This window comes from Drosophila melanogaster, chromosome 3R (genome assembly GCF_000001215.4).
Source record: "Drosophila melanogaster chromosome 3R".
Classification (NCBI taxonomy): Eukaryota; Metazoa; Arthropoda; class Insecta; order Diptera; family Drosophilidae; genus Drosophila; species Drosophila melanogaster.
This window is the reverse complement of record NT_033777.3, coordinates 16261063-16286113: the sequence shown is the minus strand read 5'-3', so window position 1 is coordinate 16286113 and position 25051 is coordinate 16261063. Positions and strand designations below refer to the sequence as shown.

At 42.6% G+C, this 25051-nt stretch overlaps 5 protein-coding genes across 20 annotated transcripts in view; 2 read left to right on the top strand and 3 right to left on the bottom strand.

Moving 5' to 3' along the window:
- Nucleotides 1–13662, bottom strand: part of gish (gilgamesh) — a 32317-nt gene extending 18655 nt beyond the window's left edge. For 6 of the 15 annotated variants that reach the window (NM_001275696.1, NM_001260208.2, NM_001260209.2 and 3 more), the window contains exons 1-2: nucleotides 12784–13113; nucleotides 10945–11962 (exon numbers count right to left, since the gene is read on the bottom strand). In NM_001275696.1, coding sequence (NP_001262625.1) covers nucleotides 10945–10970 — 26 coding nt within the window. In that variant the 5' untranslated portion in view covers nucleotides 10971–11962; nucleotides 12784–13113. Of the gene's footprint in view, nucleotides 1–3705; nucleotides 4034–5089; nucleotides 5226–10944; nucleotides 11963–12783; nucleotides 13114–13614 lie in introns of those variants that run through there. The other 9 variants (NM_001382189.1, NM_169711.5, NM_001382190.1 and 6 more) reach the window with 5 other exon arrangements.
- A 36-nt stretch (nucleotides 13663–13698) lies between these two features.
- Nucleotides 13699–17785, top strand: Mat89Ba (Maternal transcript 89Ba). The gene is made up of 6 exons (NM_142273.4): nucleotides 13699–13818; nucleotides 13875–15253; nucleotides 15307–15417; nucleotides 15474–16714; nucleotides 16774–17177; nucleotides 17244–17785. The coding sequence occupies exons 1-6, from the start codon at nucleotides 13780–13782 to the stop codon at nucleotides 17649–17651; spliced, it is 3582 nt and encodes a 1193-aa protein (NP_650530.2). The 5' UTR covers nucleotides 13699–13779; the 3' UTR covers nucleotides 17652–17785.
- Mst89B lies at nucleotides 17681–19102 on the bottom strand. The gene is made up of 3 exons (NM_142272.2): nucleotides 18952–19102; nucleotides 18677–18891; nucleotides 17681–18601 (listed from the first exon to the last, which is right to left on the bottom strand). The coding sequence occupies exons 1-3, from the start codon at nucleotides 19016–19018 to the stop codon at nucleotides 17774–17776; spliced, it is 1110 nt and encodes a 369-aa protein (NP_650529.2). The 5' UTR covers nucleotides 19019–19102; the 3' UTR covers nucleotides 17681–17773.
- A 120-nt stretch (nucleotides 19103–19222) lies between these two features.
- On the bottom strand, nucleotides 19223–21843 carry asun (asunder). Its single transcript, NM_079655.4, has 3 exons — nucleotides 20191–21843; nucleotides 19821–20126; nucleotides 19223–19760 (listed from the first exon to the last, which is right to left on the bottom strand). Exons 1-3 carry the CDS (start codon nucleotides 21759–21761, stop codon nucleotides 19568–19570), a joined length of 2070 nt encoding a protein of 689 aa, NP_524379.2. The 5' UTR covers nucleotides 21762–21843; the 3' UTR covers nucleotides 19223–19567.
- A 155-nt stretch (nucleotides 21844–21998) lies between these two features.
- On the top strand, nucleotides 21999–24759 carry bor (belphegor). 2 transcript variants are annotated; one of them, NM_001260206.1, is made up of 6 exons: nucleotides 21999–22044; nucleotides 22098–22384; nucleotides 22493–22967; nucleotides 23028–23852; nucleotides 23925–24123; nucleotides 24188–24759. In NM_001260206.1, the coding sequence occupies exons 2-6, from the start codon at nucleotides 22162–22164 to the stop codon at nucleotides 24278–24280; spliced, it is 1815 nt and encodes a 604-aa protein (NP_001247135.1). In that variant the 5' UTR covers nucleotides 21999–22044; nucleotides 22098–22161; the 3' UTR covers nucleotides 24281–24759. The 2 variants fall into 2 exon arrangements, with proteins under 2 accessions (NP_001247135.1, NP_524996.1); NM_080257.4 differs by having other exon boundaries at nucleotides 22019–22384.
- Nucleotides 24760–25051: the final 292 nt, after the last annotated feature.

The following is a 25051-nucleotide window of genomic DNA, read 5'->3' as shown; positions in this document are numbered from 1 at the left end:
AAGGTGACACAGTGATTTCTAAACTGTGACTAACTCAAATAATTGCAAATTTAATTAAAGCCCAGAAAACACACTTATACAGGAAGCCCCATAAGGCCCATAGGTGTTCACTAAAAATGAGGGAAATTACATAAGCAATCAAAGAAAACAAACGGTGCTTAAAATAAACAATGATAAGGAAAATCGAGTGATAAGTGCGTGTGTCTATACTTGTTACTTGTGTGTTTGTTGGGTGACTTATCAGCTGGAGATTTGTGAGTCGCTTGTATGTATTTCACTTTTTTCCTCTTGAAGTGCATTACAATATATTTGTTGCTATAATTTCTATTTATAAAAACAAACAATTTCATTACATTTCCAGCACGAGCAATTGAATTCCAATTATGCAAATCAATTGAAAGGCTAACATACAAACATCTGAAACGGATATGCCCCTTTGAATATTTTATTTATATTTAGATACAAATTAGGGTTTCAACGTTGTTTGATTTATATTTCAGTTTTTGGAGATCGGTTTTAAAAAAAATAGCATCTAATTTTTTATTGGCCAGTGGCCAATTTAACTGCTTTCATCGGAAACATTTATCAAATAATATTTGAAGTGTACATTAATTGCCGATGTGGATAAGTCAGCTCAATTGACAATATGGTACAAAGCGATTCAGCTTGTTGTTATTAATGTGATTTTTGTTGTTGGCAATCAAGTCGTAATTGAATTGATATTACGCCCAGCATAACGACATAGCGTAACATGTCAATATCCATTTTCATTGGCATTTGACGCTTTGAAAGGCAAAGTGGCAGTGTGAAGCACAACAAATACATACAACTAAAACTAAATACAATGGCTGCATTCGCATATATTCACGAAGCATAAATGAGCGCACAGTGGCGCTTTCTTCTTCTGGGTCTCCCCTCTGCCTTTCTCTTCATGCATCACACCAAATGACCTATCACACTGATAAGCAAAGAGAGCGCGAGAGCCTTGCACACACACACACACATAGCAAAACCACTCGAGAGCCCCAAACACATACACACCAAAGTTGGCTAGATAAGCGCGCCTTGATTAGCAGCGACGTCAGACAATAGCGAGTCGAAATGAACGAGTGACAAGTGTGTAAAAGGAGAGTGGGAAGTAGGCGCTGCACATCTTAAAATGGGAGGTCAGCCCAAATGGGGAGGCAGGAAAAACTGGAAGGAGATGGAAATAGTGACGGATAAAGAGAGATGCAGGCGCCACTGCACCTTGCACAGTGGGCGGCATACGGAATTAATTAATTCTTTAAGTCATAGCTCTGTGTCTTTGATGGGCATAACCAATTATCTGTCTATGACAATAGTTATAGTTACTAACGTTTACCAACACTTAAGTTGTTGGATTCGATTAGTTGCGGGAGCAGAGTAGATGTAGCTAGGACTCTTCGTCCGTCCCCTTCCGTCCGGCCGTTTCTAAGCAAACTAGTATACTACTATCTGCATCGAACTTCTTGAAGTCTTTATTTTATAAGTCAGAACGGGGCGGAACGTTGTTTTGATCATAAAGTGTTTTTGTTGTTTTTATTGTTTTAAATATATAATTACTGCAAGGGTATACAAGCTTCGGCGAAATAAGAATTCTTGTTTTATTATTTATTTGCCAATGTACCCCCCATGCGGCGTTCAATTTAGGGCTGGGCTAGCACGTCACCCATCCCACTTCCACATCCAAAGCAGAGACAACAATTCCATTGACGACGTAGTCTATCAACGCCACAGCCTCTAACTGAAATTGCACAATGATGTCCGTTACGTTTGTGTGTATGTGAGTGGATGTGTGTATGTATTTATGGGGGCGCCTCAATGGCCGATTGACCTTTGCATGTTAGATTAACATTGAATATGAAATCGAATACACCACACCACCTCCCCCTCCCACCATCCAGCAGTCACATATCCTGGTTGTGGGGCATCTGCACCGTGTATCGGTGTGTGAGCTTCTGTGGCGAATGCTTTAATTAGTTTAGCCTCAGCTGGAACACGTACAAAAGCCAAGAGCTATGCAAATGGGTTCTACAGAGGTCAAATAGTATCCACTTTCTCTGTGTTAGCATAAAAGCTACCAACAAACCAACTGTTTCAACTACATATTGGGGTTGAATAATAGCACAAAAGATGTAATATGCGATTGATCTCTTGTGAGATTAATTTACACCCCGCTTTTTGTACAAATTCAAATTAATCGCCCAATTGAACTGGCTTAAAAAACTGGCGTTCCCCAATTATTTCGCTTAAGGCTTAAAGCGATCCTCTTTCCGATATACGCAACGCATATGATTTTACCTTAAGCTCATTTAATGTTATTTACTCAAGTGCAAGTGATTTTTCTGTCACTTAGCGATGCGGAAATGTGAAGCATTCTGGTTTAAAGGAAATTAAGTTTATTAATTTATTATTAAAGCATTGCTTAAAAACCCCAAGCTATTTTTAACGTAGAGGCACAAAAACAATAGTTAACATTTAATAAAAAAAATCTTTAATCTTATCTATAATTTGACTATATGATCTGACGGTTATTATCTACGCCGCAACCGTATGGAAATTGTCGGTAATTTGCTTTCTAGTGTTTTCTTCCGGCATGCTTCAACCTTTCGGATTATTTAGAAGGGGTGAGAGTGACCCCGAGATAACCCCAATCCCAGCTATTCTCCTTCACCCGTGTAGCCCCCTACGTCATTTACGCTTGATTCCTTCCTTCCGCCTTTGGGGGCCGTTTGGGAATTGACGTGGGCGTGGCTTTTTGACATTGAAAAACCTCACGTGCGTTTGCGTTGCCAACAGAAGTTTTGTTTCCTTCGGTTTTTATTTTGTTTTTTTTTTTTTCTTTGTTTTTTTGCTGCAATGTTTGCAGCTTCTTGGCGAGTTCAATGTCGTGGCCAATGCAATTTAAGCAATGACATTTTCACGTTTTTTCTTATTTATCTTTAATCGGCAGGTCTGTCAGTCGATTGCCGAACCGAAGGCCGGGAAAAGTCAATACAGTGCGGCCCTGTATAATAACCATCATCTAAGTTTGGCGTTAAAGACTTTTTCACTTTCTCATCGACTGCGTATCTTCAAAAAATAAGAAACGTAGGTTATCTAACATATTTTTGCTACGTACATAAACTTTATCTAGAATTAATTAAGTAATGGAAATTCAAACTTATACCAGAGTGGAAAATATTCATCTCAGTTTGCAAATAATTGCTTTTCAAATATGGCTGTTTATTTTATTCATTTACGGACTTGCTAAAACGGATGGCGAATAAACAAATACTGATTTGCTAACATAAGCGTTAAAGTTGATTATTAAGTAACGCAGCTAACAGTTTGAATCTTCTCTTTTACTGATATGGAAAATAAGTTACATTTATGTCTATGCTTTCTTCGGTTTCAGCGACGTTTTCTGAAAGCAATATCTGATTAACATAGAATTAGTTGTCCTGTACTTATAATAGGCCACACCACTTTCAAAATACTCTGGATACTGACAGTAATTCCTGCAATAAACAAGATTGTGGTCACACTGCTGCAGTGTATCTAAAATAGTTTCCCACAACCCTTCTGTTGCATGTCATTCGAAACTGAGCCCTTAACATGTGTTTAACACAAGTGGACGATGTTTGGCAGAGTCAGCAACAAACGAAAAAGTAATAAAAAAAAATAAAATATATGAAAACTAACCCGGTGGACTCCGTGGAACGGTACTTTCAGTGGGAACGAGATGGCGAGAAGGGCCTCATGCATGGAATCCCGTGAAAGACGAAGAAGCAGAGCGTCGCGGGGGATCGCCGACGCCCAATGGCTGTCAAACTGTAAGCAGCTGTTGTTGACTTTGAGGCCGTTCACTCTTCGTTGTTGTGTTTGTTGTATTTGTTGCCGCTGCTGTTGATTTAATGCTGTTGCGTTTGAGAACGTGTTTTAATTTTTATTGCCTTCGTTATAATTGTTTAGTTGGCAGCTTGGCTTGGATTTTTCACAATTTTAGCACTTTTATTGCACATCTGGTTGGCTTGAAAATTAACAAATAAACTTTATTTTTATTTGGCTTTGCAACCATATTTTTCAATCATTTTTCTGCTTTCTTCTCTTTACACTCTACACATTTCGGTATCATAATTTTAATTACAACTATATTTGTGTTTGCTCTTTTCGTACTATTATTAAATCCCAACTGGAAAATGTTTTTAATTTGCCATATCCGCTGCGCTTTGTCTTTCTATATGCATGTGTGTGCGATCGAGCAAGGGAGAGAAGTATGAACGGAAGGGAAAGATCGGAAAATATGCAGCAATGTATGAGAAATCCGCTCAGCTTTCGCCACATTACGAAATTAATGCCAAAGCCGAAGACCCAAGCGCCCCCAACAAACTGATTTTAAACACTTTTTTGTTTAGTTACTTTTCTTTTGCAGGTCAAAAGTCTGAAAACAAAAGAGTGCGAGAGGGAGAGAGTGAGAGAGAAAGAGGGAGAAGGCCGCAGCAGATACAGATACCAAAAAGGCAGGCAAAATAAATTGTGGAAAAAAGTCATAAATAACTCGAAAAACCAGTTTATGTTGCCGGTGTACAAACAGGCAGCTCCAAAGCAGCAAAAGAAACAGCAACAGTAAACAAAGTGTGCAGCAAAACGAAGAAAAGTGCGAGCGAGCTAAGAATAGTACTTAACGAAAAAAAAACATTAACAGGAAGGGGGAAAACCAAACTCGTTAAAGCTGTGCAGGAGATGAAAAAGTAAAGCACAGACAGCTGACTCAAAAAAGTAGAAGATACACAAACACACACATACACAACAGAGCGAGAAGAGAGGATAGATAATTTTCCAGTTGTGGGCAGACTGTCAAGTCAAAAAAGATTGAGATAAGAGGTGTTTAGCAACAGTTTGACAGCCACAACTCTTTTCTGTTATGTTCCAGGCCATTTTTTTTGTCCAACTTTTAACACACACACACAGCAAAGCGAATAAAAAACGTGGCTGCACTGCATTGAAATTTATTTCAAAAGGAAACTGGAGCAAACACAATTTATTCAACGTCACAGCGATAAAGCGATTAACGCGTATAACACACCACAAGTTCTCACAAGTATATGTACTGCACACCCGCAGCGCAGATTTGCGAGAGAGCTGCGATTGCAAAAACAATGATACGGCGGAGGAGGAGACGGAATGACAACTGCCGCGCCAAGCGATCGAAAATCAAGTGAGCTCCGGCGCAAAGAACACACGATGCCGAAGCCAGCGGAAGAGAAGGAGAGAGCGCAAAATTAAACCCACACGTAGAAAAATTTTAGTAGATCATGAAGATCAATTTAGGATAACATTCTCAGTAACAAACTAAATGCTTTCTTTTATTTTGTAATCGGTTCTATGAAATGAAAATGTACATTTTAATTTGAAAGTATACTGGTTTATGATTAGTACCTTGACTACGTTAATAGGCTGAATTTTTCTCTGTGTAAGAAAAAGAGAGATACAAAGCTTATGAGATTGAGAGAGCGGACTAAAACACTTGTGAGCGTGTGAAAATGCGGCAATTGAGCAGTTTGAATTTGTATGTGATTATTGTTCATGCCGCTGCTGGTTGATGTTGTTGTTCCTGTTCTTGTCCCTGTACAGAGAGAAAAGCAACAAGAACATCTAGCTGCGAGAGCGAGCGACAAGCTGATAATGACGTGCAACAGAGACAGATAGCGGGTCATGCGTCAGAGGCCGAGAAACTATCGCGAGCAAACTCGTTACACAAACAAAACGCACCTGTCAAACACTCAGAGACACCGAATTGAGTTGGAGAATGGAGCACGGAGAACGAAAAGCGGAATAAGTGAACCAAGCCGGTAAGAGAGACTATGGTCTCCGGCTTTGGCTCAATGGGATTTCTTTGAAGCGCAGTCGCAACTGTGAAGTTTCTACCAACGAGAGCGAATGAGCGAAGAGGGGTGTGAGTGAGGGAGTGACTCATACAGCAGTGCCATGCCTGAACCGCGATAAGCTGTATGCCTGGCTGCCGTAACAGAGTCTGTTAACAGAAGTCCCCAGAAATAGGCACAGCGGACTCGATAAGGTTGGACACATTTATCCATCTTTTTATCTTATTAAGGAACTAGTTATTTCTTAATAATTAGCATTACATTTCAACATTACAGCTGTCAAATTTAATGGAAAAGCTGTAAAAATCTGGATAAATCAATTACATATTTATTTTTAAAGCGTACACTAGTAAACGTACACCACTATCTTGCTATACTAGATATCGATTCCGCCGCGGGTCATAATTAAATGATTAAATATTTAGTTAAGGTCTCAAGTGACTTAACCTTCAATCAAATAATTTTCTTTAAACTGCATGTCGATATACCCAGCTGGTGGTGTAATTATCAAAATGAAGAAACTGCAAAAACAAAACTCGAGCAACAACATCGACTTTTGGTTAATTGAGTTCCCTCTCTCCGATTTTTTGTCGCGTTCAGAGGTTGCTGCAGTTGATATGCGACTACGCATTTGACCCCAATTGCAGAGCCGCGACAGAGGCGGCGATAGCTGGGGATTTCTGTTGAATTTACAGTTCGTTTCTGTGAGTCTTACTGTTGCTTTGGATTTCTTTTGGTGGCCGGCAATTAATTAATTAAAATGTAATTTATGTTTGCTGTTCCAACGACATTTATTTGTTTTCGAAAATTAAAAACAATTATGAGTGGAAACCCAAGAGGCGAATACAAGAACAAAATCAATGGTATATGGAAAAACCAGTTGGTGCTTAATTATCAGTAGACAAGAGTGTAAAGTAGAAGAATTACATACATGACTGACAATCTTGAGGCGAAGGAGAAGGACAAAGAGATAGGGGAAAAGAGTTCAAAGCCACCTCTTTGAGTTCATTAAAAATGACTAAAATCTTTCTTCGACACACATCGTACTGTGGTAAACACCTACAGCACAGAAAATCACGTGTACGGGATTTCGACTGCGGAACATCATTTTCGGATTATATGTTTTGCTACACGCGTTACACTCGTTGTTAATTGATAAATATTAAAAAATTAAATACCCCCTTTTATACATACATATATAAACCTTACTCGGAATACTTGTATATTATATATGCCTTTTCATAATACGAGGACTATGAGTACAAAAAGTTTCCATTCCTTATACCCCCAGACACTTGACAAATACTCGGCAAAGAATCACAGAACAGAACGCAATGAGAGTGATGGAAACAAAAGGAACTCAAACAAAACCCAGACTTGACCTGAGCATCTTGCTAGGCTCCTCTCCTCTCCAAAGCCACATCTAATCTGTTTGTCCGCTTTTCCTTCCACTCTAGGAATTCCACGACTCCAGACACCGCGATATAGAGAGAGATGAAAAATTAACGCAAGTAGAAAGGTAGAGGGGTGGAGATTCAAGGGGTGGCACGGAGGAAGAGAAAAGCGAACTTAAGCCAGCTGAGTTAGTTGAACAGCACTTGTCCCTTTTCATTTTCTTCATGGTGCTGCTCTTGAAATTTCAAGAGCTGGAGCGAGAAATTTGACAAGAATTTTTTATTTTATTTTAAAAGATTTGTTACCCGTATTGTAAAGTTTAGGCTGCAAATCGATGATTTTTTGTGTTTTACTCGGTTTATATTGAGTTTTTAAAGGGTGTGTGCTTTTGTACCACTTTAATCTTTACCTCTTTTATCATACTTTAAAAAATACCTGTAATATACCATCTGACAATTACTTGATGATTCATTGACAATAGGCTTAAAACGATCCAACCGCAAGTCTGGGAAAAATAAAAACGGAAAAAGAGGCACCGTTAAAGCTTTGTGTCAGCTGTTTGTATGTGAAATCCTATCGATTTGTTTGACAGGCTTTTACTTTCGCCCACGTGCATTCCCCACCTTTCATTTCCCTCGTTTCCTTTACGGGAATCGAGAATCTAATTTAATTAGAAGAAATTTTCGCAATATTGGTTTTTCTGTTTTCCCGCTTTTTGCTGACGTTGCTCTTCATGCATTCATTAGTAGTTTTTTTCCCTTGTTTTTGCATTTATCTAAGACACAGGTAAACCAGCCAAGTGAAAGAAAAGCATTTCCTTGAGCAGAGCAAAAGAAAATGGTCATTTTGGTTATTTCGATACTCTTATAAAATGTTTAAAGGAAATGGGACAAAAAACGTCTGAAATTAAACCGGTTTTTATCAATTTCTAAAAAAAAATTAATTTGTAAAGGCTACAGACTATTTAATTTGTACCACCCGTTTTTCTTTCATTATGAGCAAATATGTGCGGGCTTTTCTATAGCTCACAGAGAGAGAGAAAGAGAGAGAGAGATATAGAGAGTGAGAGAGAATGAAACACCCCCACGCAGTCTCAACCACTCACTCACTTGTGGAGCAAAATATATAAAAAAAAAACGAAGCGATTGACAGTCGACAACAGCCTAATGACGTCACCGGTAAATAGTGCGTGATGTCTGTGTGCAAATGTTTGATGGGTCACTTGTGCTTTGCTTTTTTACTTCGCCGTGTTCGCCTTTACATTCACAATAATTCTGCTAAATCCGCAATTTGTCCTTGCTTTTATGGGGCACCACAGCTGCCGCTCACTGGTCACCCAGTCCATCGCCCGCCATTATCCTCTTGCTTTCGTTCGCTTTTCATCAGCGTTTTTCTTGTATTATTATTGGAGCTACTTTTCGCTACACGCAACTCGGCTTTCTTTTTGCTGTTCTTTTTGCCTCATTCATACAGTAAAGCTACCCTAGATTAAACTCTTAAATAAATCGTAAAATTATTTAAGAGGTACGTTTCTCAAGTAGATTTTAAAAAAATAATAACTAGAGATTCTTTGCTTCGTAATTTCGACTATAAGGCTGATTAATTTAAAACTATATTTTACCTATTTTAGCATAATTATGGCAGGCGTCCTTAACATAATTTAAAATCATGTTTAAATATATGTTGATACTAAACCAACAACGCTAGTTCGTGCTGTACGAATGACTGGTGGCAAGACTGGCGTGGCCTACGTTATGTTGGTTTTGTTCTCGTTTTTAACTGAGAATTTAGGTTATCCCCGTCGCCCCTGCACCATTCACTTGTCATAATAGCTCGGCTATTAAATAATAAAAAGTAATACAAAAAGTTTGTTTTTTATTACATTCGCTGTCTCCAACTAAAATGTGTGGAAATGTGAATATCTAGATGGGTGTGAGTAAGTTTGTTTTGTTGGCTAGCAACAAAATTACGTTAGTTTAGCTGGGTTAGTTGCTTTCCGTTTTCTTGTATTATGTACCGCCGGTGGAGTGGAAAATAAATGTTGTAACATGATTTTTTTTTTTTTTGCTTTTTCATACATTTTGTTGAGTAAACGTTAAAGAGAAAAGGCTCAATCACCACCAGTTGTGACCTAACCTAAATCTATTAAAACGGGTCATGAAACAGTTTTAATTTCACAGAACAACATTCAAGGTTCGCAGGACCAGAATCTACGTCTTCTGACTTCCCAGTTCTGCTTTTCTTATATAACTCCCAGAGGTCAACTAGAATCCCCGATAAAGGGTGCTACTGAAGTCCCCGGTTTCTTACCCATCTTGATGAGCGACAAGCAAACAAGTGCTTTGTGTGAGTATATATAGCTGGAAGACCCGAAAATGCAGACAGCAAACATTGGGAAGACCCAATGGCAAACATATGCGCGTACGTATGTATAAAGAACTATAAAAAACAAAAACAGAGATACACAGACACAGGAAGACTTCGGCCCAACAAGAACCTAGAAATGTCAATAAGCGAACACGAGGTAAAATCGTCAGCAACGAAAGCTTTGGACCCACATTCAAGGCTAAAAAGGCGGCTCTTCCGTCGGCCTGACACAAGGAGGCCGATCGACTGAAATGCCTATAAAATATTTATAATGTGCGTGAGTTGTGTGCACTTCGTTTCCCGCTCTCCTACACGAAAGACCGGTGCTATCTATCACGCACCCACATATGTATGTATGTGGGTATTATGTATTGCATTGGAAACCCATTTCATTCACCCCCTTCTCATGGCTCTTCTTCTTAGTTTGGCTGGCGTGCCAGAGGCGAGAAAAAGCAGACGCCATAAGCCAAAAGCAACAAAAACACTTGCGAAAATAAAATAAAATCAAACACACAAGTTTAAATAGAAACATCTCTTTGCTAAAAATAAAATCGTTCGGCAAAAAAGGCAGCTACAACTAAATCTGTTGCTTGAACTTTTGACAATGTACAGTATTCGCTAGGAAATTAAAAGGAATTAGCTTTATGGAAATTTATTTATGTTAAACGAAATAAAATTATTTTAAACCAGACTCATTTTCTTTAAAAATTCGCAGTTTGCATTCGTTAATATTTTAAAAAGTTTTATGAGTGAAAGAAAAGCTAGTTCTATTGGTTAACTAAGCCAACCAAATCAAAACTGTTAGGTTTTAAAACTTGCAAACACGCGTTTCCCGACACAGCCATAATCTTATCGCTATCAAAATATCCAACCGCTTCTACGCCTGATAACAGTGTACTGTAGTACCGAATATGGAACATTTATGAGAACAGACGTCGCTTCCGTAGATAGTGGCAATGGTTTTTTAGCACGGCTTATCAATGCAAAATTATAAATAGTCGCAAGCCTATGGTCTCTAGTCAAAATTTGAGTACCGCTTGGAGTTGGAAGGTATAGCTAAGGGGCGTACAAAAGATTCAGATTCAAAAGCAGGGATAAAGCCAGTGGGCTAGATTCGCTTATCTTGATTTTCGATTGACAATAGAAAACTATAAATGGGTTTCAATACTGTAGCCAAAAGCAATGCCAACTTAAATGGTAGGATTAATTTTTAATTTTTGAAAGAGTCTTAGAACCATTACCTCTTTATGAATTTGGGGGATAATCGATATACAATTACACAATCATAACTCACCTTGCTTGCCGTTCTCGTCGCTGCATTTCGCCTAGCTAATCTCGCTTGAATTTTGATCGCTTTTCCGTAATTTTGATAATGATTTTTTTATCGACTGCCGCTGCTGCTTTTGTTTTTTTTTTTCCAACGTTGAGGCTGTTAATGTTGCTGACAGGCAACTGGTTTGATCCGAAATGCTGACTCTGTTTGACGAACAAACTGGAGGATCTGCAGGATCTGTGGGATGCGTGCGAATTGAGCGAATTATCCTCACCGCCCACACTCACACGCATTCGCGCACTCACTCACACTCACTTAGCGTCCGCGCATGTCGCGCATGCGAACAACACACACGGGAGATCCGTCGCTCTCTTTTGCTCTTTCCCCCGCTGGACGACAGGTGTGTGTACAGAGATTGCCTCTCTCCCTCTGTTCGCTAGCTTACAGTTATTCCAGTTGTTCCTTTTCCTTCTCTTTCTGCTGTTGTTGTTGTTGTTGCTATGGGGTCGTCGTTGTTTGACATCAAGTATGAAATTTGAGCAGCATCTCCTTGAAATTTCAGCTTTGGTGCTATACTTTCCGAATTTATTTTATGTTTTTGGTGAGCTGTGTGGTAGTTTAGTTATGTGTTCATATGTCAAAAGGCGGGCTATTTGTCGTAGGACTATTTTCCTATTGTTAATCGGCTTTAGGTTCCGGTGTAAATTAGCCAAGGCGAGTGTATCTATGTTGTTAAGAATTAAGGAAAACAGCCTCGTGCTACGCTGAACAACTATGTAAACAAATAATTTTGGCTAAACAATTTGACAAACACACTTTCGCACATTTTATCCAACAATTTTTGTGACAACAGATCTGAATCTCCGAATTCATTCAGATTGTTGCTATGATATTTTTCCTCCCAGTTTTTGATGACATTTTAGGCAAAAGGGACTATGTTGCTGTTTAAATATGTAGTTAAATTTCAATTAAGGGAAATTTAACCGGTCAGTATCACGCCTAAACTTTTAATGCTCACGATCGTGGAAATCAAAGCAATCTGAAAAATAAGAATGGAAAAGTTAAAGCAATTGTAAAAGAGCTGAATAAACAAAATTGTAAACGTAAAGATCGGTCTTAATTCCAAGCGCTTTGAATGTTTTGACGAAAGATCATGTTAACTGATACAAAATATAAAAAAACTCATATTACCGACGATTTAAACATTTTTCATTCTGTATGGATAATAAAAATAGTAAATAGACTAATGAATGTACGAAACTGCGGTATTTCTTTTGGTATGTTAGGCCAGCCATAGCGTATGCTGGTCACACTAAAAGCACTGATGAGAGCGCTAACTAAATTTGTTTTTTTTTTTCAATTGATTTTCATTTAATTTAGTAAGAGTTACTATTGACTTTAACTTAAAACTTTTAAAGTCATCGTCGCACAAATGAAAGTTACTCTCTTCTAAAAGGTACCAAATTAAAATTTAGAAAATTACAGAAAATTAGGCTAATTAGCTGCCATGGCCACCGCGCCGTATAAATTGTTGGAAAAATCTCTGGGGCCGCAAGGTCGAAGTAAATATTTCCGTACGTGATTTCGTTTATTTTTATAAATTTTCAAGTTTTGTTATTCGATGCAAAAAACGAGCCAAGGCGGCGATGGCCAAAGACCCAAAGAGAATAAGAGAGAGAAAACCAAGAAAGGCAGAGGGGCAAAGAGGCAGAGAGGGTGTAACTACTCGACTTTTGGCCATATTTTTTTCAATGGGCCTCCTTTCTGCCAACGCATCATTTTATAAGGTTTGCTTTGATCTTTACGGAATGAACGACTTGTGGGCTTTATTAATTAGGCAACTTTTAACTGCCGATTTACCTTTTATACAGTTTTGCACGCATTTTCATTACGCCTCATTTTTCACCCATACACTCTCACACGCACGCACGCACGCACAGACACAGTTACACACGTTCGGACCGAATATTGAAATTTGCAACTCGATTTGCTACTGTGCGCTCGTCGATTTCTGGATAACAACTTAGTTCACTACTTTTTATAAATTAAGCTGGGCTTGTGTTTAACTGATTTTCTACGAAACAATCCTCGAAAGACCAAAAAACGCACGCAAGAGAGCACGAGAAAAATGGTGCGATTTTTTCCCCTGCCTGCAAACACACACACACACGCTTATACATGGACAGAGACGGAGTAAGACCGTATAGAAAAACGAGGGAAATACTCTAGGCTGATTTAATGCTGATTACTGGTAAAAGAAAAATGGGATAATTTAATTAGCTTTTCCCGTTTATTTTAAACAGATACTTATATACTTGTGCTAAAGACAGAACTTACCTAAAGCCCTCTTTACATAAAAGATGTTTAAACATAATTATGAAATAAAAATACTGTTTAAAATACTGTTGCTGGCGAAACCAATTAGCCGGTAAATTTGTTTATCTACTCTTTAAAACTGTATAGGCCCACGGTAATATCTTTCGCGTTTAACTGATAATTTGTTTTTATAATATTATAAATTTTATCTTATTTATTGGTCCTGGATCCAAGGATTTCTCGGCAATTGGTATAGACATTTACACTTCACATTGTCTAAATTTGTAACTTATTCAACAACTGTGTACCATGCAATATATTTTGCTCTAATTTATTTAGTGTATAAAACCTTTTCAATATTTTAATTATAATTACGTTCGACACTGTTTTTGCGGCTGATTTGGGACTAAAAAACGAATCTGCCCAGTTCTAGGGTGACCATACAAAAACCTCTAATGAAATACCGAATTCTGAAATACCGCATCTGCAACACGTGCGAGTTTAGCTCTCTCTCCAACAAGTAAATAAATTTTATATTATATGCGATTTGTACAGGGAAACATCATGCCAGGAAAGTTGGTAAGATTGTCTAGATCTTTATGGAAACTATTTGGCCTATAACATACTTTGTTTAGGTGGGCTCTCCGAAGGGAGCTGCTCGAACAGGTACCCAAGCAATTGCACATGCCGGGGATCACAGCGACCTTGATGAACCAAAACCCAAAATCGCCAAGAGCGACCCACCATCCACTGCCATACCAAAGAAGAACAACTTCAAGCAGAGAGAAGGTACCAAGAATGTAAAGCCGCCCACTTTGGAGGAGATGAAGGAGCTACGAGACACCCAAAATCTCTTCCACTCCAATCTCTTTAAGCTTCAAGTTAAGGAAATGCTGGAGGAGCTGCAGTTAAAGCAGAAATACACAGATTTCATTGAAAACTGGCTTGAATCCTTTACGGCCTTTACCCGACAGCTAAAGGATGGCTTGATGGAGCGTACCCACTTGGAAGTTCCAATGAAGCTTTCTGAAAAGCCGACCGGATTTGTTTTCTCCAAGCCCACCAGGGAACCTTATCTGATCGGAGCCGCCGCCACGGGCACTTTGCTGGGTCCCAAAATTGTAGTGGATGTGGCCCTGGAGATGCCAAAAGAATCCCTGCACAAAGAAGATTACCTAAACCTTCGCTATGACCAGAAGCGAGCTTTGTATCTTACTTATGTGACGGAGAGGATGATGGAGTCCCCAGATTATGCAGAAGATCAGTTTAATTTCAACTACTATGCTAACAACCCGCTTAAGCCGGTTCTGGAATTGATCCCAGTTACTAAGCAAGTAAACAAGCACCTGCAAGTGCGTCTGTTCATCACTGCCCCATTAAGCAGTTTTAAGCCAGGCAGATTTGTTCCCTGGAACAACAATATTCGGCCCTCGTTTTACGGTGACGAATGGGACGAGAAAGATCCGCTGCCCTCCACCCAACACTACAACGCAAACGTACTGTTTGATCTAACTTTGTCCGAGAACCAGGCTCAATTGGATAAGGCCTTTAAGAGCAGGCGTAATTTTCAGGACGGCCTGCTGCTCCTTAAAGTATGGTTGCGTCAGAGGCAACTGGACATAGGTTACAGTGGGTTTGGTGCCCACATCTTAGCCGCTTTTATTGTGTACCTAAATACGCAGCGCATTCTGCATCAGTCAAGCAGCAGTTACCAAGTGGCACGCACTGTATGGAACCAACTGGCGAACACGGACTGGACGAAAGGCATTAGCCTGTCTGTTGCTCCCATTCAAACGGAAGAATTAAACAAGTTTGCCGAACACTATGACGTTTGCTTTATAGACTTCACTGGACAGCATAATCTATGCGCAAATATTCCGCTTTACCTGTATCAGAGAGTTCGAGAGGAGGCCAAACTGGCGGTGGAACTACTGAACGACATGAAGCTAAACAGTTTCCCGCTTATCTTTATGCAAAAGTGTCCACTGTACAGCAGGGTGGATAATATCTTAAAGTATGTGAAGCTAAAATGTTAGTTTTTCAATTATAAACTTTATTTTTCCCCAGGATTTCCAATTATTCATGCATAAATCAAATGCTTACACTGCATTCGCATCCTCGAATTAAGTACGATTTTGCTAATTATGGTTACCCGCAGCTGCTACATTTACTGACTGAGTGAGTTAACTAAGCTAAACAGGCAACTTACAAAGAAATAATAATCATAACTTTAGGCTCCTTAAAAAGGGACTTGCTGAACGTGTCCACTCCATACTACCCTTAGAAACTGCGACAGCCGCCTGGCCTGTGGAAAAAAAAGCGCCCGTTATTGGGAAGTATATTCAACTGGGCCTTATACTTCAGCCAGAGCACGCATACCAGGTGTTAAACAAAGGACCTGCTGCCAACGATGATCATGAGGGAGCTGAGGAATTCCGACGGTTCTGGGGAGAGAAATCAAACCTACGTCGGTTTCAGGATGGCAGCATCACAGAAGCTGTGGTTTGGGGGACCGCCCAGGATTCACCCGCCAAGAAGCGACTAATTGTTCGCCAGATTGTGCTGCATCTATTGGAGCATCACCTACAACTGGACAGCAAGGAAGTACAATACATTGGCGGCGAGTTGGACCAAGTCTACCAGCTGTCTCCTTGGTTTAAGGTCAATAAGCTAAAGACCAAGCTGCCATTGGGTCAAGATACCGACGCAGAGGCACTTAGTCCGCACGTCATCCGCTGCTATGATGAGTTGGCACGCCAACTACACGGGCTGAATGATCTTCCTCTAGAGATAGTCTCCATATCAGGCGTCTCGCCCATTTTCCGCTACTGCGAGCCGCAGCCCGTTCTCCCACAGGCGCTTCTGGTAGAAAACCGCATCCTGGCAAGCAGCATTCAGCGTGTGGTAATCCAGCTCGGGCAAAGCGGCAAGTGGCCCACTGAACTTGGTGCACTGCGTGCTCTTAAAACTGCATTTCTTATCGAAATTGGCGAAAAGTTGGAAGCGCAGTGCCGGCTTCATTGGGTGATGTCCGCCGACGGTCTGCTCGTACTCAAGCAAGGTTACTGCTTCCTTATAGAGCTGGCACACAACAAGGAGCTGGCGCTGCTGAAGCAGGAAGTTACTGAGCGTGGCATAACTACATATATAGACAATGCAGCCAGTCGTTCCTTAGAGCGTCAACATTATATTCTACCCAAAGTAAGTGGGGCTCTACATTCGCTTCATCAAACTTACAGCGCATTTGGTTCCACTGTGCTGTTGGCCAAGCGCTGGCTGGCCACACAACTGCTGGACGATGGCTTGTGGCCTGATATGGCTACTGAGCTACTGGTGGCGCATCTCTTTCAGCAGCGGTATGCACCGCAGTCCATAGCGGCACCTCAAACTGGATTCATACGTTTCCTGCAGCTGCTTTCCCATAGCGATTTTAATGGCGAACTCTTCCTGCTAAACTTCAACAATAGCTGGCAGGGTAAGTTCTTTGTTACCACTCCATAATGTTATAAAATAATTCAACTTTACGTTCTCAAGAACAACAAATTGCCGATCTGGAGCACAACTACCGCAGCAACCGTCAAAGTTATCCTCCTTTGGCTGTGGCCACCTCTTACGATATGCAGCATGCCGGACGATTGTGGACCTCGGATCAGTCACCCAGTCAACGGGTGCTTGGACATGTGACGCGACTGGCCCGCCATGCGCTCGAGATTATTGAAACCAGCCTGATGTCGAAAGATCTGAGGTTTGTGCGGCCGGCCCAATTATTTCGAGCTTCCAACGAGGGATACGATCTGGTTATCCAATTTAAGCCAGATCTCGTGCCGAATTCCTTAAGCTACGATCTGGGGTCACCATTTGTTTCATTTAGCCAGCCAAACTTTAGCTTGCCCCGCGCAGGATCAGATTACATTGCTCGAATTGTGGGACTACTAAGAGTAAGATGTTATAAAGCAGCCAGCTTTGTATTTGAAAATTCTCATTTCCCTTCTTTTTTCCGCTAGTCTGCATACTCCGACTTTGCTGCGTTCTTTTACAATCCGCACGGAGGCAAGGAACTGGGCATTGTATGGCGGCCACCAACGGAATTCGCTGCAAAGCCATTTAAGGTCACAGAGCTGCAGGCATGCAGTCCTTGTGGTAATAAAAAGGTTCAAGTTCTCAAGGAAACACTGCTCGAGGACTTCAAACTCTTACTGAAAGATTTCTACCTGCGCATCGCCACACCAGAGGAGCTCAAACGGGAACAGCGCGAGCATCAGAAGCCCATGCGGTACTTTGATGCCAACAAGGCAGAGGAGGAGTCGAAGCCAAAGCCGAAAAAGCATAGGCAACGCAAGGGCACCGGGAAAAAAGCACTACCCAAAAGGAAACGCCTAATAAAAAGCTCAACCCTTAAGGTCTTGAAATAGTTATAGAAATATGTAGCTAAACCGTTACTAAGTTAAAAAAATAGCTTTAATTTTGGTTTAAAAAAAAATGGCATATAGCAGCATAAGAAATCGCGAAAAACGGTGATATAAAAACTATAGCATTACTGATGTTTACTTATGGACGCGTTTTGACTGAGCTCCTGCTGAAGTATTTCGTGATCAGGATTGAGATTCGTCCAACCCGTATGTTTGGAGACTGATGGCTTGGAGACTTGAGCTCGCGGATAGGGATTTTGGCCCAACGGTATCGTTCTATAGAAATGAGGTTCCACATGAGGTTCAAAGTTATTAACCTGGGTGCAGAGATCAAAGCGGATATGTCTAGATGTGCAAGGCTGCTCCTGTGGTGGTACGGGCGACTGAACTTGAGGTTGCATTGGTACTATCAACGTCTGATCCGTGCAGGTCGGTTGTGACTTACAGTGCTGACAGGTGCTTTCCACCGATGAAGTGTAATCACATTCAGCTGATGTGTAAGACTCTGCTGAGGTCGTTTCAAATAGGTCGCTATATGTACCGCACCCGGTGGAGTTTGTGTTGCGCTGAGCCTGGCATCTCGAGTTAGCGGGCTCGTTCTTCATATAGGTATTTTCACTGAGACAGCTCTGAGTTTGGCAACCCACATTCTGTGGAGCCTTCACAATAGAAGTTCTAGTTGGGGTGGCGGTGTCCTTCGTTTGGCAACTCGCATTCCGAGGCATCTCGCGCTCCACAGTTGTCTGCGTTTTGGCAAACATTTGAGTTTGACAGCTCGAGTGCTGCGTCTCGCACTTGGGGCAGTGCTGGCATCCAGTGTTTGTCATCAACCCGGATGTCGAGGTGCCGGCATCGTAGCAAAGTGGTAAACGGTGTTCAGATCCCGACTTTTTCTTTGACCAAACCAATTGAGTAGACACACTTGCAACTGTCTTCAGCGGGTTCGAGGTTTCCTGTAGAAAAAGACATGTATCATTGGTCGACTTTGCAGGGTTCACATCCTCTTCGATGTCCATTCGCATACAGACCCTTTTGTCAGAAGCATTGCGGAGAAGATCATCCAAAGTGCAGAAGTGCGTGGTGTTTGGCGGGGGGAAATAAACCGCACCTGGCGAAGAAGTATCCAAGGGAAGAAACTGCCCGTTGGGTCCTACACGACTGTAGCTTATCACTCGCGTGTCTTCCACACGACGAATGTCCTGCTGGGTGAGCACAATAATCTCATTGCCAACCATTATGGGAACTTACCGAAGAAAAGTTAGTCAATACTCTGCATATTACAATAATCAATATCGATGCTCACTGTGAACAGGTGGTGCCCCCTCCTCCGCTACCTGCATCACTTTTCTCGTGTTAAAATTGTTCGCCATTGCCAAAGATTACACAAATTTTGGAAAATATTATCAAATTCGATCTGAGAATTTAGCGTTTGAATACAATTTTTTCTATAAAACACCAAAGGAGAAAACGATATTTTGATTGGCCACAAATTTGACAATTTGACAATTTCGAAATTTTAAATTCAATAGTTAAATCCGTTTAATAAATAAACGAATTTTATTTATAATTATATTCTGGGTACTTTTCGTTTTTATTACCGTGCCAAAGATCACAATCACAAGTTAAAAAAAACTCATTGGCCCATGTTTATATTTTCTTAAGTTAAACAAACAGTTTGAATCATAAACTAATCCAATTTGAGGCAGCTTAAATAGAGGAATTATAATGTCGTCTTCCACAGTAATGTTGTCCCAGTCTTAAAGAAGCGATTATACGAAACTCAGAAAAATACTTCATTTTACATTCAAATTAATTCCTATTAAGCCGTACACTAAGCATTGTTTAAGGAAATGATTATGTTTCTTTTATATATATATATACTACAGTCCCAGCTTAAATTCGGCGTTCTCCGTGCCATTTTAACTACGTACGGATTCCTCCTTAACATTGGGCGTAATACTGGCCCCCGTCGTAACTGTGTCTTTGTCCTTGGTACCAAAATCCGGATACAGCTTGGCCACTTGACCCAACGGAGTGCAAAGGCGTCCCGAGAAATCCAATCGTTTGTTGGACTGGCTTCGCTCTGCTGAGGATATAATATCTAGCAGGGATCTGGGGACAAATATTGCGCGAATTAAGGACTCTATCAAGAAATACATACATACGACATACCTTTGCCCACAACTAGACATGCGACGCTTGCTCGCCTTGAGAAGGCTATTGGAGCTGCTGCTGCCACTAGCACCGACGCTACTGATGGGCTCCAGCCGTTCGGGAGAGAGTGGGGATTCCGTGTAGGTGCGCAGGAGACTTGCTCCAGGTTCCGACTTCAGCGGGGCATCGCCGTATGCGGCTCGCAAACTCTGTAGGCTTTCCAGCAGATTTTTATGGTGCATTGTGGTGGCATTTAGTTGAATTAATTGCTCCAGTTCCCTGTACAGCAAGCGGTACTGGTCTTTGGCCTTGGAAAGCTTTAGTCTGAAATGAGTTAATTAAATATAAAAAATTGAAAATATATAAAAGATATCTATAAATTGCTTACCTTGCTCCATTGGTGTGGGTAAATGGTAGGACATCGCCACGCGAGGCGCTTTTGTACAGCTCGTGAATGTGCTGCTGGCACCGCACCTCGTCCTGCTTATCCATGTCTTCCTTCACTAAAAGATGGAGAAAATGCGGAAGCCAACTGATGTGTCGCTGTAGATGGAACAGAATCGAAGAGCTGGTGGTCAGGGGGAAGTAGCGAGGCAACCGGCGCGTCAAGGGCGGAGCAGATGGATCCTTAACCTTGAGCGGAACCACGCGCGACATCTTGATCAGTTGACCAAGTTCGGCGGTGCGATAGTCCGAGACACGTCCTCCGGGGCCATCAGTAATTGATGGAGCCTCATCCATGCAGGAGCGCGTGATGCACAGGGAGTGCACAAAGATCTCGCCACCGCGTGCAGAAAGCATATGGCTGGTGGCCTTTGAGCCGGTCTTGCGCGGCATTTCCAGCAAGACTGAACGTCCGTTAAGCAGAAAGTTAATCAAGCAAGAACTGGGCCGCGAGGTGACGTCCACCGGTGTCACGAGGAACTGACCCAGACAGGGCTGTAGATCTGCAGAGCCGCAACCGCGCGGTGTGCACCACTTAAGAGTCACTGTTTCGTATGTGGCACCTTGCTTGATGCTCGTGGGTAGACTGAAATCTGGGCCACAGGTGATGGAGTGGGCCCTTCGGCTGTGCAGGATTTCCACATCGTAGTTGGCGCTGGAGTTGGCGTTCTGCTCCTCTTTCATGGGTATGTTAGTCACCGTGGTACTAGCTAGGTCGTAATGGTTCAGTATGAGGTGCGTCAGCTTATAGGAAATATCCGGGGCACTGACTGTGTGGATCTCGACATCAAGCAGCGGCGATATCTTGAGCAGGCTGCGATTGGTAACCAACGATTCAACGCCCAGCGGCACAATGTTGAGGATAACTAGGTGGCAATGGTCGATGACCAGTCCCTTCTTGGAGGGCGGAGCTGCTAGGGTGTTCTGCTGCACCAGCACGGTGTTAAAGATGTCCTCCAGGCTTTTCATGCTGGTATTGTCACGCGCTGAAGTTATGCAGATGACGCGACCCTTGTTGGGAATGCGCGGCAGTTCGTCGGTCCCAAAGTCGGCCATTGCCGCCAACTGCTCATCGGTGGGCTCCGCCAGCGCTTCGATGGCGGCCCGCAGGCCATGGATTACCGAGTAGTCAGAAGATGTGGGTACGTTGCGCGACGGCACGCCCACAATTAGCATTGCGTTCATCACGTGCGCCATATTTTGCGTGCTGGGCCTCCAGGTGTTCACGATATGCGCCGCCGTGTCCGAGACAATAAACCGCACATGCTTTTTGCCGGGAAAGAGATCCCAGACCACGCGGCAGTACTCGATGGAGGATTCGCAGGCGCATGTCCACAGGCTCTTGCTGAATTGGGATCCACCGCTGCCGGTTGCATTTCCCGCCGCTCCTGTTGCGCCGCCGTCTGCAGATGGTTTTCCCTTTAGGAAGTCCATCGAGATGTACTCCTCGCTGGCGATGCTAAAGTATCGGGTGTGGTCCAGCACAAAGATGGTCTTCTGGTTGCGTTCGAACATGGTGGACTCGTGGACAACTTAAATTGCCGGGAAATCAAACAAACGCAAACGTTGAATCCTAATTGTTTACAATCTTTGTTCACCACGAACAGCTGTTTTCGAATTCCAAATTCACCACAGCTAATTTTTTTTTATTTTTTTAAATTTACTAAACTGTGTTAAAAAGCTCTTTTCTCAAATTCAACAAAAAAGCACACATTTAAAAAAAATATATCGATGTATTTATAACTTCATTTCAATTTGTCCGTCTCCAATTTACCGAATCTGGCAGCGCTGCTCAGTAGTAAGAATCACGTTGTTAAGCGAAAGCTGTCTAAATTTCATAATATTTTCTAGATTGTTTTTTTTTCCCATACACTGAGTGAAAAGCGCGAGAAGCGCAAGCCAACATATTAGGAAAATGTCGTGGCTTTTGGGCAGGAACCGCCAACAGCCTCAGCCGGATCAGACCGCCGGCTTTTCGGAAGGAGGAGGAGCTGCCGATCCGGAGGGCAGGACGGCCGGCGAGAAGTCCGGGGATTCGCAACTGAGCCGGGCGGAGCGCAAGGCCATGGAAGCGTACCGCTTCGATTCGTCGGCGCTGGAACGTGCAGCGGATGCTGCCAAAACCCTGGAGCGCTCAAGTAAGAACAAAATTTCATCAGCCAATTGCATAACCGGCATGCGCCACGCTATCACAACGTGCGTATGCGTCAGAGTCCATGTCCATAACCCATGTTAATCTTGTGCAGAACACGCCCGGGAGGCCCTCGAGCTGTCCAAGATGCAGGAGGCCACCCGCCAAACGGAGTACAACACCAAGGTCAAGGAGTACGAAGCCCATATCGAGCAGGCCAAGGTCGAGCAGAAGCGCATCGACCACGAGGAGCGCCGCAAAACTCTCATCGAGGAGACCAAGCAGCAGCAGCAGCGTGCCCAATACCAGGATCAGCTGTCCCGCAAGCGGTATGAGGATCAGCTGTTGCAGCAGCAGCGCGTACAGGAGGAAAACCTGCGCAAGCAGGAGGAGAGCGTCCAGCGTCAAGAGGCCATGCGGCGCCAGACCATCGAGCACGAGATCGAGATGAAGGAGAAGAACCGGCTTAAGCTTCTAGAACACGAACTGCGCGCCAAGGCACGAGTGGATCGCGAGAACCGGGATATTAATTTGGAGAAGATCCGTCTCAAGGCGCAGGAGCATCGAACAACCGTACTGGAGGGCATCAAGTGAGTGATACCCCAAACTAGGCAGGATGAAATAACTGATTTTGTGTTACTTATTCACAGAACCGCTGGTACTGTTATCGGTGCCGGTGCTGAGGCTATGCTTACCGACTGGGACAAGGTGCTGACCGCCGCCGGAGGACTTTCGTTGTTGGCCCTGGGTGTGTACACGGCCAAGGGCGCCACTGGAGTGGTCTCTCGATATGTGGAGGCGCGCATTGGTAAACCTACGTTAGTTGGCGAGACGTCGCGCTTTGCTTTTCTGGACGCCCTTAAGAACCCGCTGCACTACCTGAAGAGGCTGCGCGCCAAGCCGACCGATGCGCTGCAGGGCGTTGTGCTAAATCCGAAGCTGGAGGAACGGCTTCGTGACATTGCCATCGCCACAAAGAACACACGTATCAACAAGGGCATGTACAGGAATGTTTTGATGCACGGGCCGCCAGGAACGGGCAAGACCATGTTCGCCAAGAAGCTGGCCGAACACTCTGGCATGGACTTTGCCATCATGACCGGTGGCGATGTGGCGCCCATGGGCAAGGAGGGCGTAACCGCCATCCACAAGGTGTTCGACTGGTCGCACACCTCACGCCGCGGACTTCTGCTCTTTGTGGACGAGGCGGATGCATTCTTACGCAAACGTTCTTCTGAGAAGATCTCGGAGGATCTGCGTGCCGCCCTCAACGCCTTCCTGTACCGCACTTCCGAGCAGAATCCCAAGTTCATGCTTGTGTTGGCCTCCAACACTCCCGAGCAGTTTGATTATGCCATCAACGATCGTCTGGATGAAATGGTGGAGTTCACGCTGCCTGGCCTGGAGGAACGGGAACGCCTCTTGCGCTTGTACTTCGACAAATATGTGCTGCAGCCTGCCGCTGCGGGTGCCAAGTGAGTATTGCAAGAGCTCTTGCAGTTGGAACATTTTTTGATAATTGTTCACAACCATTTATAATCTTCTAGGCGGTTCAAACTGGACACCTTTGATTACGGAAAGACGTGTTCGAAGATGGCCGCTCTGTGCGAGGGTATGTCGGGTCGAGAAATCTCCAAGCTGGGCGTGTCCTGGCAGGCGGCAGTCTATGCCTCCGAGGATGGTCTGCTCACCGAGAAGATGGTCCTGGACAGGTGCTACTCCGCTGCTCAGCAGCATAAGCAGAAGGTGGGTTTGAAAATGTGTATTAACTTATGTGCTTTGGTAACCTTCAATCATGTATCCTTTGCAGATGGCCTGGCTTTCGGATCAGGAGCGTGCTGATCACAAATCCATCACAGGCACAGCTGCCCCACCCCTCACCCTAACTGCAAAGAAACTGTAAAGCGCGGAGGAACCGATGCTGAAGTAGATGCAACCTGCATTCAAAACTTGTTTAGTTTTCTAATCACTTAACTTTAAGTTGGTACGCACAGGGCTTTATCTTACTAACGACCACCAACCAGCAGCCGAGACACCAAAATAGTGCATATCGGTTACGTGTATGCATTTAACAGCCTGTACATAATCGTTGGCGGGAAGATGTGTTCGTCTATAGATACAATTAAGTTTGACCCACAGATAATTGTATTATAAGCCTACATCCACTGTCTCAATAGAATATACAATAAGAAGTATATATTTTAACTGCTGTCGTTGCATTTCGTATGTTAAAGCTTTGGACGTAGACTGTAAATTGAATTCGGTCGCGCCAGCACTGTGAGAGATTTATATTAAACTTCTCGCTGGCTCTTCCACCAATTTCACTTGTCCGCAGTGTTTCCTATATGTGAGTATGAAGTAAATATATATAAATTACCTGTTAAAAATTGCATTTTTATTTCGCCTTTAATAAAAGGACGAATAATGTTTAGGAAATTGGTTATAAGAAAATCGTTCAATGCTCAAAAACACATCATGGGTTTTATTTATTTTTTTTTAAATTTATTAATTTGAGGTTAAACCAAATTTAAATAAACCATCTCATGACTATTTTGGAGTCAGTTGCTACAATTATTTAATTTATTATGTGAAATAATCGCACTACGTTACGTTACGTGTTTTGCACCACCTAGCGGATAGTAGGTGTAGTAAGGACGAGTTGCCAACTATATTT

Coding starts and splice junctions, on each gene's coding strand:
- asun (NM_079655.4), bottom strand. CDS start 21,761: ATGTTCGAACGCAACCAGAAGACCATCTTTGTGCTGGACCACACCCGA. Junction 20,127..20,190: donor ACCCACACCAATGGAGCAAG/GTAAGCAATTTA, acceptor AACTCATTTCAG/ACTAAAGCTTTCCAAGGCCA. Junction 19,761..19,820: donor ATGTCTAGTTGTGGGCAAAG/GTATGTCGTATG, acceptor ATTTGTCCCCAG/ATCCCTGCTAGATATTATAT.
- bor (NM_001260206.1), top strand. CDS start 22,162: ATGTCGTGGCTTTTGGGCAGGAACCGCCAACAGCCTCAGCCGGATCAG. Junction 22,968..23,027: donor ACCGTACTGGAGGGCATCAA/GTGAGTGATACC, acceptor ACTTATTCACAG/AACCGCTGGTACTGTTATCG. Junction 24,124..24,187: donor CTCAGCAGCATAAGCAGAAG/GTGGGTTTGAAA, acceptor TATCCTTTGCAG/ATGGCCTGGCTTTCGGATCA.
- Mat89Ba (NM_142273.4), top strand. CDS start 13,780: ATGCGATTTGTACAGGGAAACATCATGCCAGGAAAGTTG. Junction 13,819..13,874: donor ACATCATGCCAGGAAAGTTG/GTAAGATTGTCT, acceptor TACTTTGTTTAG/GTGGGCTCTCCGAAGGGAGC. Junction 17,178..17,243: donor GAATTGTGGGACTACTAAGA/GTAAGATGTTAT, acceptor TTTTTCCGCTAG/TCTGCATACTCCGACTTTGC.
- Mst89B (NM_142272.2), bottom strand. CDS start 19,018: ATGGCGAACAATTTTAACACGAGAAAAGTGATGCAGGTAGCGGAGGAG. Junction 18,892..18,951: donor GGGGGCACCACCTGTTCACA/GTGAGCATCGAT, acceptor TTCTTCGGTAAG/TTCCCATAATGGTTGGCAAT. Junction 18,602..18,676: donor GCAATGCTTCTGACAAAAGG/GTCTGTATGCGA, acceptor CTTTTTCTACAG/GAAACCTCGAACCCGCTGAA.